We start from the raw sequence: 13,538 nt of genomic DNA, 5'->3' as shown, positions 1-13,538 counted from the left end.
TGTGCAAAATTGCAGGGAGTAAAAGCCAGATAGGAAAAATAACCGGCCTGCGAGTTGGATTCGCGCACGAAGGGTTCCGTACCATTACGGAAAAAACCAGCAAAAAAATCTCGTTTGTTGTATGGGAGCCCCATTTAAATATTTGGATTTCTGTTTTTAGTATTTGTTGTTATAGCGGCAACAGAAATATATCATCTGTAAAAATTTCAACTGTCTAGCTATCACGGTTCATGAGATACAGCCTGGTGACAGACGGACAGACGGACGGACAGACGGACAGCGGAGTCTTAGTAATAGGGTCCCGTTTTTACCCTTTGGGTACGGAACCCCAAAAAGCGACCCTCATCGGGGTTCGCAAAGCTTGATATTTGGCATATCTAATTAAATAACTGTAGTAGATATGTATTAATATTAAAACTAGAACTTTGCATACCCATACAATATTGGGAATTGGGCGTTAGTATTTTAGGGAAAGGTGGCATAAACTGTTGATAGAATCATGGTTGTCCACAAATAGTGCAAGATTACGAAATGAAGGTAAATTTGGTTTTGTTTACATTTGTCTTTTCTATTTAACTCTACTTTAATTGTGAAATACGAGTAAGCGGTCGCGCTTCCATACTTTTGTACGTGTGACTCCAAATAACTTATGTGTTCCTTCTAGTACAGATGTAGTGCATTATTATTTTCCATCGTATTTTCACGGAAACGTACGAAAGTGTCTTGCTATTTCAGTCAGTCTCGGTACAAAAAGTACTGACTGAATTAGCATGACAAATACGAAAGTTTTCGAGAAAATACGATGGCAAACAATTATGTACTACATCTGTAATGTTGTTGAGGTGTCTGTGGTTGTTACAGAACATCTTTCATTGAAAAACTCTTTTTGTTGCGGTTGTCGCACACACGATCAATCTCCGGCGACACAGCACGTGCCGAAACAAAACACTACGCCCGCGACAGCTGCAACGTGTACTAAAACTGGGACGAGCTCTGAGGGCCTACCGCGAAGCACGTTCGACGTGTTGCCTCCCTGTCACACTTACGTGCGAATTTACAAGTGCGACAGAGAGGGAACACGTCGAACGTGGTTCGCGGTAGGCCCTCAGAACCTCTAGTGTAAATTTCATTCGATAGCGTGACGAGCGTTCGCGTTTGCGTTATGTCTATTTTTGTATGGGATTTTGAACAGCGCGCCAAGCGGGACGTTTTGGAAACTAACGCGTAAGTCACATCTCGCTATCAAAATGATCGAATGAAAACATTAGGGGTGCTGGACCCGTTTTAAAGAAGCTTGTACGTATACACTAGAGAAAAGTGACCAAGTTTTTTTTTGTGTAATGTCATCTATTTCAATTTATAATTTGTGTATGATTAACTCATAATATTTATTTATTTAAAACTTACCTATGGAAACGTATACTTAAAAGATTACAAAGTTAAATAAGCAAGTAAGTAAGCAAGCATCCGAAATCCAAGCCGGAACTTTGCTTCGTTAAAACCACCATTAAAATTAACTTCGTTTGTAACAAGTTGCAACAGTTTCGCCCGCGGGAAATTTATTGTTACAAACATTGTAATCAATAAAGATAAGGGGGGCCTATTTGTAACAAAATTATACATACGAATAAGAGTTAATTTAGAAGCTTTTTTTTTCACCTGTCCCGCTTGTCTGTCTGTAATCAAATCTTGCAATTAAACTTAACCCTCTTCCCGGTTTCCGAGTGAAAATTTGCATATGTAAGTCAGGTGTCAATGCAATATTATGGTATCAATTATAGAATCTGGTCACAAAATCTGGTAACTCATGAGAAATAAATATTTTAATTGATTGATTGATTGATTGATTGAAAAAATTTTTTTTACAAGAATCGGTACAGAATTGCGACCTGTGGAGGAGAACCTCCTCCCTCCTTGCGTCGTATTCCTCAGTATTGAGGGTCGTGACCTCCCTTTTGTATCACTTTCTCTCTTACGATCTTTCTCCATCTGCTTCTGTCTTTGGCGGTGTGGAGAGCCATGTGGACTGTGGAGTCAAGAGCGGTGCGGATCTGGTCAGACCAACGCATTGGACTGCGTCCCCTTCCAGGCCTTTTCCCTTCCACTTTGCCGGTCACAAAAAGCTTTTCGAGGTAGCCACCGTCTTTTCTTGCAATGTGGAGGAGAACATCCGCACATAAATAGATACGAAAGCAGATTGCCCGAGTCAAAACGGAGACCTTCGCTAACACTTCGGTCAATAACCTGTAGGTTAACCCATGGCACTGATGGCACAGTTTGCATGGGCGTGACATATTTCAAACGCCTCTTTATCAATGTTCATTTATTAATGGTAGTTTCCTCTAGGGACGACAGGGACGTGTTATAATAATGCTACTAAAAACCCTTCTCACAAATTACTGAGCGGATATTATGAAATTTAATTAAAATATAATAATTGTATGCTTCTAAACGTTGAAATCATGCAATCGCGTAACGTGACATTTGACAAATACAACAAGAATTTGAGTCCTTAAGCAGAGGGACATTAAAAAAAAATACTTGTACTTAATTGTACCCATTACATAATTTGTCGGATTTTGAAATAAAACTATGAAAACGGATTAAACACACATCACACGCTTCATTACCTAAAATTTACATGCTCTGAGGGTTTTCAGAAAAAATGGTACCATTTACTTTTTTCGTAAAACCATCAACTTCTGGGTTGGGTCTTAAATTAACTTTTTCTTAAATTAACTTTTCCTTTTATAGTAGTATAGTTTTGTAGTCTCAATTATTCAAATTTAAATAAAATAGGTGTAATATTCTTTAATGTCAACTGCATTCTAGGACCCCAAGTCACAGGCATATAGCCTAGTTTGGGATCCACTGTATCCATGTGTCTGCAAATTGTTTTCTATTGAAATAAAACTATGAAAACGGATTATATCGCGTATATTGAATTTATAATACATCCCGACGTTTCGAACCCTTTACAGCGTTCGTGGTCAACGGGTGACTGAGGAAAAATTACAAAGTGCAAAAATACCCACATACTAAAATAATGAACAATCATAGACTACAAACTTTAAGGCTGGTTGTACATGCAAAATCGGTTCATAAGGCTAGTTATACACTACACTTATTTTCAAGTAAAGATATATATATACGCGATAAAAAAAATATATATATATAATCCGTTTTCATAGTTTTATTTCATGAGTAACTATCGCGGTAACCGAAGACAATATTTTGTTTTCTATTGTCAATAAAAATTATTCTATTCTATTCTATTCTATTCTATTCTATTCTATTCTATTTAGAATCAGAATCACGAGTACTATTGAATGAGACAAAGAAAAAAAGTGTCTTCAGTTTTTCATACAAATTTTGGATGTCAGTTTTGTAACGGTCCATACAAAATGTATGTAAAAATGCGTTATAAAACTGTCCTTTTTTTTGGGGACTTTTTTTTCTTGTTAAATCGATAGTCCTCGCGATTCCGAGTAGAAATAACCCAAAAGTTGATGGATTTTCGAATAATGCCCAACTACATTATGTATTTTAGGTACATTACTATGCGAGTGTGATTTTATTTATTTGCTTACCATCAGGCCATTTAACTGCTCGTTTGCATCCTATGTCATAAAAAACTGCTTATACCATCCACTCATTAAAACCTCTCCAGCAGGGTTAATCTCCGCGGAGATCCAGAACCTGGACCTGCTACGCTTACTGATGGAGCGACCCATGCTCAGCGGACACAACCGCTTCGACCGCGGGCCCTCCATCGAGGACCGGGTCGACCAGCTCTGGCATCGGAAGTATGGGGAGGACCACAGATATAGTGACGATATAAGGTATGAATATGTTTGTCAGACTAAGCTCCTAATCAAAGAGCCCTTCAAGTTGCGTCCTAAAATAACCCAGCGTTTTAGGCAATCTTATCTCAAAAATTGGTGCAGGTATTTTTAAAAAAAACGGCTCCCATTTGATCTTCAAACTTAGAGGGAAACTATACCCTATTGGAATTAGTCCAACATAGTAGATATACGAGGAATTCCAGAACCTGGACCTGCTACACCTACTGATGAAGCGGTCCATGCTCAGCGGACACAACCGCTTCGACCGCGGGCCCTCCATCGAGGACCGGGTCGACCAGCTCTGGCATCGGAGGTATAGGGAGGACCACAGATATAGTGACGATATAAGGTATGAATATGCTTGTCAGACAAAGCTCCTAATCTAAGTACCCTTCAAGTGCGTCGTAAAGGAACCCAGCGTTTTTTTTTTTTTATGAAATAGGAGGCAAACGAGCAGACGGATCACCTGATGGAAAGCGATTACCGCCGCCCATGGACGCCCGCAACACCAGAGGGGTTGAAAGTGCGTTGCCGGCCTTTAAGATGGGAATACGCTCTTTTCTTGAAGGTTTGAAGGTCATATCGGTCCGGAAATACCGCAGGCGACAGTTCATTCCACAGTTTAGCTTTGCGCAGTGTGTTTAGGCAATCTTTTTCAAAAAAATTGGTGCAGGTAATAGTTTTTACCGGGTCGACCAGCTCTGACATCGGAAGGACCACAGATACTCTTCTTCCTTGCCGCATCCGGCAATGGCGACCCCATTAACAATTCTGGTCCGGATTATGAAATGCCCTAATGTGGCTCGCAAAACCAAACTTTGTCTTGAAGATGCGGTCACAGGATGCGCAATGGAGTTGTCCAGTCGAGTTGCGGGTGTACGTGTAGGAGGGCTTAGGTCGTGTCTTGCGGATATGGCGCTTAGCATCAAGGTCTTCCAGTCGCTGCTGCTCAAATTGGTCTACATTCCTATGAACACTAGAACGCCATTCCGATCTTTGATCTTCCAACTTAGAGGGAATCTATACCCTATTGGAAATTGGAATTAGTCCAGCATAGTAGATATCCGAGGAAGTCCAGAACCTAAACTTGCTACGCCTACTGATGAAGCGGTCCATGCTCAGCGGACACAACCACTTCGACCGCGGGCCCTCCATCGAGGACCGCGTCGACCAGCTCTGGCATCGGAAGTATGGGGAGGACCACAGATATAGTGACGATTTAATGTATGTCTTTTTTATTAGCGTATAAGAAGGCCCCGCTGATGGGCAAAGGCGTCCCTTCTTTCCCGCAATTTGGGCCTGTTCAATGTCCAGCTACCTGATGGAAACTATTAAAAAACTGAAATAGATGTCATACTCGTAAACTAAAGAAAAAGTGACCAAGCCCTCCGGTGGCTGTGGCCTGAATCGAACCGGCGTCTTCACCTTACGCGGCCAACGCCCACCACCTATGACATGACCGGCACTTTTCATTAGTTTGTGACATCTATTTCGGGTTATTTTAGTGTGACTAGTTGACTACTTAAAAACACAAATCAAAACATTAAATCACATTTACAATCGGGTCTGTCACGAATTTATTTTGTTACCTTTATTTACCGACGTTTCGACACAGGTTTCACTGGTCGTGGTCGCGGCTAACTGACGTCCCAGCAAAATGTCAAAACAGACAAATTAAATGTAAATGTAGGTAAATACTAAATACCGATTGTAAATGTGATTTAATATGTGTTCAAAACGCGAAAGTTTTAAATGTTATATTACAAATCAAAATAATTAATCATTTGACTTATGCCTTCTTGGAACTATTTAGCTTAGCTTAATAAAACAATGGAAGGAGGCCTTCACCCGATGAGGGGTTCTTGTCCGCAAACTAAATTTTTGTTATAAGATTATAATATCAAATGCTTTACTGTAACGAAACTGACTTATTAAATAATCGCGTTTATCGCGTATATATATATATATATCTTTACTTGAAAATAATTGTAGTGTATAACTAGCCTTATGAACCGATTTTGCATGTACAACCAGCCTTAAAGTTTATAGTCTATGATTGTTCATTATTTTAGTATGTGGGTATTTTTGCACTTTGTAATTTTTCCTCAGTCACCCGCCGTTGACCACGAACGCTGTAAAGAGTTCGAAACGTCGGGATGTATTATAAATTCAATATACGCGATATAATCCGTTTTCATAGTTTTATTTCATGAGTAACTATCGCGGTAACCGAAGACAATATTATTTAATGTAATTAACTTGGACTCGAAATAAAAGGCTTTTTTATTTTTATTTTTGAATTTAATTTATAATAAAACAATTTGACCGTTCGAGGTATTGCATAATGAAACCTCGGCTGAAAACTGTTGAAAGCAAAATATGGAAATAGTTTATCGTCATATTTTCGTGGTATCCGTTAAAGAGAGTTTAACATTCACCGAAATACCGGCGACATTAACGCGAGATCCTGCCGAAGATATTAACTACATAAAACTGATATTAAAAGGCATGAATATGCTATCAAGTCGCGGGGGGTTTATTATTACATTTAGCAACATTTAGTGACATTAGTGACTGATATTTTTGCGAGAGATTATTCGTAGGCAGCTCGTAGGTGGTATACCTACAGGCGGTTTTGTTTATTAATGGACTTAAAATTACGGTGTTTAAGCCTTAGGAAACTTTCTAAATTATCACTTGTCTTTTTAGGGTTCCGTAGTCAACTAGAAATCCTTATTTATAGTTGCCATGTCCGTCCGTCCGTCTGTCTGTCCGAGGCTTTGCTCCGTGATCGTTAGTGCTAGAAAGCTGCAATTTGGCATGGTTATATAAATCAATAAATCCGAAAAATTCGTACAATAAAATAAAAATAATTTTTTTTTTAGTGTATACGTAAAGGGGGGGAGGGGGTGAAATTTTTTTTTCGCTTCAACCCTACAGTGTGGGGTATCGTTGGAAAGGTCTTTCAAAACGAATAGGGGTCTACAACAAAAAAAATTGAAAGTGAATATTTTCGAAAATAATCGCTCTTAAAGAAAAAAAAAATGTCACCTTCCTGGCGTCAGCTAAAATAAATATTTTTTTTGGGTCAAACAAGTATAAACTGGGGATTTAAGCGTATCCTTAATTAATTATTCCATCTAAACTATTTACTTAAAATACCTAGGTGCCTTTAAATGTATCATTCAAATTCTATTTCGAAGGCGTTTCTTATCTCATAGTTGTTTTTGTCAAAATCGAAAGAAAAAAATGACCAGGAAAATTACGCAAAATTTTCGTTTTAAAAATACACCCCGCCGATCTTGTTGGTAAAAGTTCGCGAACATTGCATACCATTAACATACTTTTCAGTAAAATACACGAAGAAAGAACAATAACCAAAGCTGGAGTTGGCTACTCTCGATCAAATTATTTCTTTCCTTGTTGTTTCATCACAAACCTGATACGAGTACAACTTGTAGGATAAATCGAATAATTTCCTTGTTTATTTTGATTCGTTTTTTAAGTAGTCACAAAACTCACAAAGCTATACAAGGTGTAACAAAAATAGAGGGGACCCGTGAATTAATAAAAACGACACTAAACGCTTACACAAAAACAGATTAATCACATAATGTCGTTTTTAAGAATGTATCAATTCAATTAAATAGGTTTTCATGGGTAGACAAAGTAAGCTTGAAGGGCTAAAGTAGAACAGTAGAAGGAACAGTAGAAGTAAAAAAAAATACGCAAAAAGATTTTTTATTTCTATAGGGCAGGTCATCCAAATTGGCCAACCCTTCATACAAAGGCCAAAAATTTTTAGCTTCAAAAAATTTTTTCATCTACTTTTTCCTAATCAGAACACGACACCGAATATGCCCTTAAATGGATCCCCACTATTTTTGTTACACCTTGCATAAAAAAACAAGTTAATTGTAACACCCTTGGAGGCGTCCATAGGTCACGGTGACTACTTACCATCAGGCGAGCCGTATGGCTTGTTTGCCACCGACGTGGTATAAAAAAATAGCATCAGACCTGGGTGCCTAGCCAAGATACCAATCGCTTGCGGTGTAACGAAACGATATTATCTCTCTGTCGCACTAATATGGAAGAATGAGAGAGAGATTAATATTTCGTTTGCTACGGCGCAAACGATTGGCATATTGACTAGGCCCTCTGATAACAATGGAAACAACTTGTTCCACCGTTTCAAACAAAAATAATTTTCCAAATCGTTCCAGCGGTGTTAAAAATTTTTGGAAATTTCACAAAGAACAGATTCAGATTAAAAGAGAGCCTCCATTAAGGTCCCGTAGGTTCAAGAACGAAACTTTAAAGTATTTAACTTGTTACTAACAAAATATGGGACCTGTCCTGAAATAAATATCATTCATGCACTCATATCTCTGTATACAAATATATCCTCCCTCCATATTAATATCCAGAGAGGAAAATGAGGACTATGTTTTCATGGAGAAGCGGTCCCCTTTTTCTCTTAACTTTTCCGGACAACAAGCAAGCTGACCCGAAAAATAGTAGCAGTAGGAAAATTATAAAATAATTAACCCTAACACTGCGTGTGAACCAAATAGTCTCAGAGTTTTCAAATACCTACCCAAGAAACTAATATTTTGTTCTTCTTCAGCAGCGGCACATCAACGAAGCGGTCGGCGGTGGCGACGGCACTGAACGCTGGCCGTCCGCGCCGGCAGCCCGCGCCCGCGCTCGGTAAGGCCTTCTCGCCTTTTACCGGCGTCGGTAAGCAGCGCCGAGACCATGGCTTGCATGGCTTGTTGTAGCTTCTCCTGTAAGCTTAGCACGAGTACACCGCGGCTGTATCTCACGCGCGAGATTGACTATCCGTCTCTTACGTGCTGTGCCAAGCCTACTGCAACTGGGTATGGATAGCACTGAACGCCGGAAGTCCGCGGCGGCAGCCCACACCTGCTCTTGATGAAACCTTCTCGCCTTTTACCAGCGTCGATGAGCAGCGCCGAGACATTGGCTTGCATGGCTTGTTGTAGCTTTTCTCACTGTATAGGTACGGATAGCACTGAACGTCGGACGTCTTCGCTAGCAGCCCGAACGCGATAAGCCCAACGTCTCAAGCAGAGCTGAGGCGCCTGGCATGATTTGTTGTAGCTTTTCCTACACGGCGAACACTGAACAACGGACATCTGCCGGCAGCCCGAGCTAGGTAAAGCCGTTTGCCGGCGTCGGCAAGTAGCGCCGATAAGGGCTTGCATGGCTTGTAGCTTTCCAGCAAAATGGCACATATGTATGAGATCTCTAGCGGCCTTCATATTGACGGTTATTGTGCTAAATCAAATCTCATTGACTGTACTCTAATTCGTTGTATATAATTAGAAACAATTGCAAGAATAAGGCGTAGACACTTTTTTGCATGGCTTTTAGTAACTAAGGTACCTGCGCCAAAGAAGGCCCGGTTCATAAGCTGGCCTATTTTCATAATTTCATACTTTTATAAATGTGAGTGGGTTCAAATTTTGCATCCGGGTCAAAATTATTTCCGTTGTCTTGTTTTTTGGCCCCATAAAATGTGTCGTCTTGGAGCTTTTTGTATGGGGTGAAATTTAGTTTTTAATTTTTCTCTATAGAATTATAATCTACTGCTAGAACGCCGAAATAGCACTCAACTTTTTTTATTTATTTGATAAAAGACAACAATAGACAGAGCGTGACAGAGTGGCAGAAACAAGACAACGAAAGTAATTTTCATAGACAAAACTGCAAGTTCATATTAAATATGTATAAGAAAAACAATAAATAAAAAAAACGTTGGGCCTTCTTTTGTGCAGGTACCTTAGCTAATAAACCATAATTCCCTAGAGCAGTAGTAAGGTAGCTGACCCATTTATTTTCCACCTGTAGCTCTGAACACGGATGCACGGTCACTGAACACGGATGCACGGTCACTGAACGGACGGCCGCGCCGGCAGCCCTCGCCGGGGCTCGGTAAGGCCATCACGCCTTTTGCGGGCGTCGGTAAGCACTAGTCAACCCTGGCTTGCATGGCTTAATGCTACATTTACACGCTTACCGACACTTGGCAAGCGTCGACAAGGGCTTGGCAGTTTACACGCTTGCAAAAATTATTTGTATTACACAGGTTGTATTGTGTTCCTTTGATCTGTGTTCAAAAACCGACGCTGTCCTGGATCGGCGACTAAGCTCTTGCAAGCTCATGCAAGGCAAGCCAAGCACCCTCGCGCACATGCTTGTGATTGTAGATGCTTATCGGGTTTAGGCGGAGTATGTCACATTCTGAGTTGGTCACTTTCTGAGTTCGTTACATTCTTAATACGTCACTTTCTGAGAATGCCACATTCTGAGGACTTCACTTTCTGAGTTGCAGCGGCCGTATGCAGTACAGCTAATATGATTGCTGGTATCCATTGTTAATGCAGGTATACGCTTAAATCTTATTATGCTAAAAAAGTGACGTACTCAGAAAGTGACGTCCTCAGAAAGTGGCGTTCTCAGAAAGTGACGAACTCAGAAAGTGACAAATTCAGAATGTGACGTCCTCAGAAAGTGACGTCCTCAGAACGTGACCAAACTCGAAAGTGATCTAAGAATGTGACATAATCCGCCTAAACCGCTTATCGAGACTTTCCATAAGCATGTAAATTTAGCATTAAAAGTTTGAAACGGACTACACTTTTACTCCAAAATGTGACTGACAACTGGCGTCTGTTGCTACGTAACTATTAGAGCTTGCTAAGAGACACATTGCTTTGAAAATATGGTTCGTTTAAAATCCCCGTTTATGCTCACTGCGTGCATACGTAACGGAATACGGTACGTAACCTTAAGGATGACTCACGTTAGACCGGGCCGTGTCCGGGCCGGAGCTTCCGGCGCTTCGTTTTCTATGGAAAGCACCACGTGATCACCTGTCATGTCATAGAAAAGTAAGCGCCGGAAGCTCCGGCCCGGACACGGCCCGGTCTAACGTGATTCATCCTTTAGGTATGGTCTGAACTTTGGAGTATCAACAGAAATAATTCTCTGAAATCGGCCAGAAGAATAGGCATTTCGTCCCGAATTTCTTGATGTTTCCGATGAACCCTACTGTTACAGCCTGAACTAACCTGCAGCTGAACGTTAAGGTCATCGCACACATTCAATTCCACACCACTGCGGCACCAATTCAACTCACTTTCGGTTCAAGGTGCCTAGCCAAGGTGCCAATCGTTTACGTTCCGTAGCGAACGATACGCAACTGTCGCACTAATATGGAAGTGTGAGAGAGAGATTTTTTTTTATAAAATACAGAGTATTCTTACAATAATCATAGCCCCGCAAAACTCAATAAAGAGTTTAACTGTGGGGTCATCAGTCTCTAGTTATATATGTACTTAACTTAATTTTATAGTAGTGAATTACTTCAAAATATTGAGGTAGTGTATTTTTAACATAGATTTAAATTTAGACTTCTTATTTTCACATCTTATATTCACATATTATGGCTTCGGGCAAACTATTAAGTAAATATGGAATTATTTTCCTAAACGTTCTATCCCCGTAGTAGTTATTAATTCTAGGAACGCATAGTTTGCCTGAAGTCACAGCCTTTGTGATGTATGTGTAATTAACTAGTGTTAATGCATCCTCTGAGTTAAGCTCCTGCCGGCCATGGTTATTGATCGCAAGAGGGTATTTATGTTTTAAACTGACAGGTAAGATATTGCAAATTTTGCTGCAATATGGTTTTTGGGAAGTTGGAGTAAGGTGATAAGAGGCCGGTGTCGATTTTAGTCGCAAAAATGTATAATTGATAGATTTAGTCGGTGAAATTGTACACCTTTTGTTACCTAATTGAAATAACAAGTACTGGTTTCTATTCTTCTTATCTTGCCTTTTATCAGATCAATTTTAATTTAATTTTTTGAAAACAGACTCACTAAATTATCACTGATGGACGTTTAGGTAAACGCGCGTAAAGCACTGATTTTGTCGCTGTTATTTGTAAATTTCGTAAAGTTTGGACTGCTAAAAATGGTAAATTTATATTATACATATTCTGTACTTGACCTTTATCAGATTACATTTTTGTTATATGACTTAGAGTTCGAAGAAGTGAAAGTTAAACGAATTCAATTTTCTCCAGAAATTACTTCAAAACAAGTGACAATTTCTCTGGAAATCGACTTAATTTCAACGTAATTTTGATATTTAAACAATCTACAACATTTGCTGAAACTATTCTTATACATCAATTTGTATAATTTATCACCATAATTTATTGTTGAATTTTTAAAAACTGCCCCTTCTCTTCATATATTACCGGTGACGCACGCTCGCGACCTCATTATTAAAAGGCAAGATGAGAAGACATGCTAATAGAAACCAATACTTGTTATTTAGATATTACGTAACAAAACGTGTATAATTTCAACGACTAAATCTATCAATTTTACATTTTTGCTCCAAAATCGACACCGGCCTCTTAATTCATAAGTTTTTTCCTCTTATTGTTTACTGTTGGCACAACCCTAAACTCCTACAGTGTGTTCAGGTTTCTGTTGGTGTTACAAGTGTTTTCTCTGAATTTTGACGAGTTTTGTCGTGGTTATTTTTCGATTTTCGAACTTATTTTAACGAGATACCTATTTAAATCTGTTTTAGCCTCAATTGACTCACCCGGAGAATAGGCATAATCAGTGAACCATGAAATCGTTTTAAAATATTTTATGATAAATACAAATTGGAAACTTAAAATATGTATGCGACAAAATAAAAAAAGTAAATAAATATTTTTTTAACTTTCAAATAGGGAAAAAAATAATGGTACTATTTTATTCGATTCCTTACACTTTGTTTAAAAAAATATTGTATGTCAACAATATACATAAACGCAACATTTCACTGACAAAATCGCAATTTCCTTGTTTTCCATACATCGAAACGGCTTCTAAGCAAAGTGACACAGTGACGTCACGATGTGTTGCCATTTTGTTAGAGCGTTTGCTCAGTAAACTGCGGGTGCCAGACTTTGACCATCGTTTGTGACTTTTGTATCTTTTGTGGCTTTAAGACAATGGGTTCTATACAGACATTTGATCCCCTGATCGACTGATACCATAAAAAAATGTCAACAACCCAATTGTGCCCAACGCTGGAACTGAAATCGAAATATCATCTCCAAAATTTTGGCGCCTAAGTCTTAGGCCTACTAATGGTGATCCTTCTTTCCAAAGTATATCCAATCATTAGCGAGAAGTTATAAACGCTGTGAAAGGTTCAAAACGTCCGGATGTAAAATTCATTGTACGCGACTAGTTTTATTTTTATAATAAACTTTCCTCAGGTATCCTGAACGACATGGAGAACTTCTTCGAGTCGCTCCGCGGCAACCTGGCCCTGCAGGCTTCGTTGTCACCCGACGAGCGCGCCCACTTCTACGAGCCGCCGACTGTCGTGCAACCACCCTCCTCAGGTATACTGCTGTCAGGGATCCTGACACATAGAGAACGAGTCGCTCCGCGACAACCTGGCCCTGCAGGCTTCGTTGTCACCCGACAAGCGCGACCACTTCTACGAGCCGCCGACTGTCGTGCAACCACCCTCCTCAGGTATACTGCTGTCAGAGAGCCTGAAACATAGAGAACGAGTCGCCCCGCGACAACCTGGCCCTGTAGGCTTCGTTGTCACCCGACGAGCGCGCCCACTTCTAGGAGCCGC

The 13,538-nt window shown here is 39.8% G+C and overlaps 1 protein-coding gene across 1 annotated transcript in view; it reads left to right on the top strand.

Moving 5' to 3' along the window:
• The window catches only part of LOC134747951 (uncharacterized), a 40,587-nt gene that overhangs the window by 15,550 nt on the left and 11,499 nt on the right, over positions 1 to 13,538 (top strand). Inside the window, exons 2-6 of the mRNA XM_063682628.1 lie at positions 3,671 to 3,913; positions 4,049 to 4,158; positions 4,906 to 5,069; positions 8,479 to 8,558; positions 13,165 to 13,293. Of these exons, the coding sequence (XP_063538698.1) occupies positions 3,671 to 3,913; positions 4,049 to 4,158; positions 4,906 to 5,069; positions 8,479 to 8,558; positions 13,165 to 13,293 (726 nt within the window). The remainder of the gene's footprint in view (positions 1 to 3,670; positions 3,914 to 4,048; positions 4,159 to 4,905; positions 5,070 to 8,478; positions 8,559 to 13,164; positions 13,294 to 13,538) is intronic.

This window comes from Cydia strobilella, chromosome 15 (assembly GCF_947568885.1).
Source record: "Cydia strobilella chromosome 15, ilCydStro3.1, whole genome shotgun sequence".
In the NCBI taxonomy this organism is placed as follows: Eukaryota; Metazoa; Arthropoda; class Insecta; order Lepidoptera; family Tortricidae; genus Cydia; species Cydia strobilella.
Note: the sequence above shows the minus strand (reverse complement) of the source record. Positions and strands in the feature narration are given on the sequence as shown.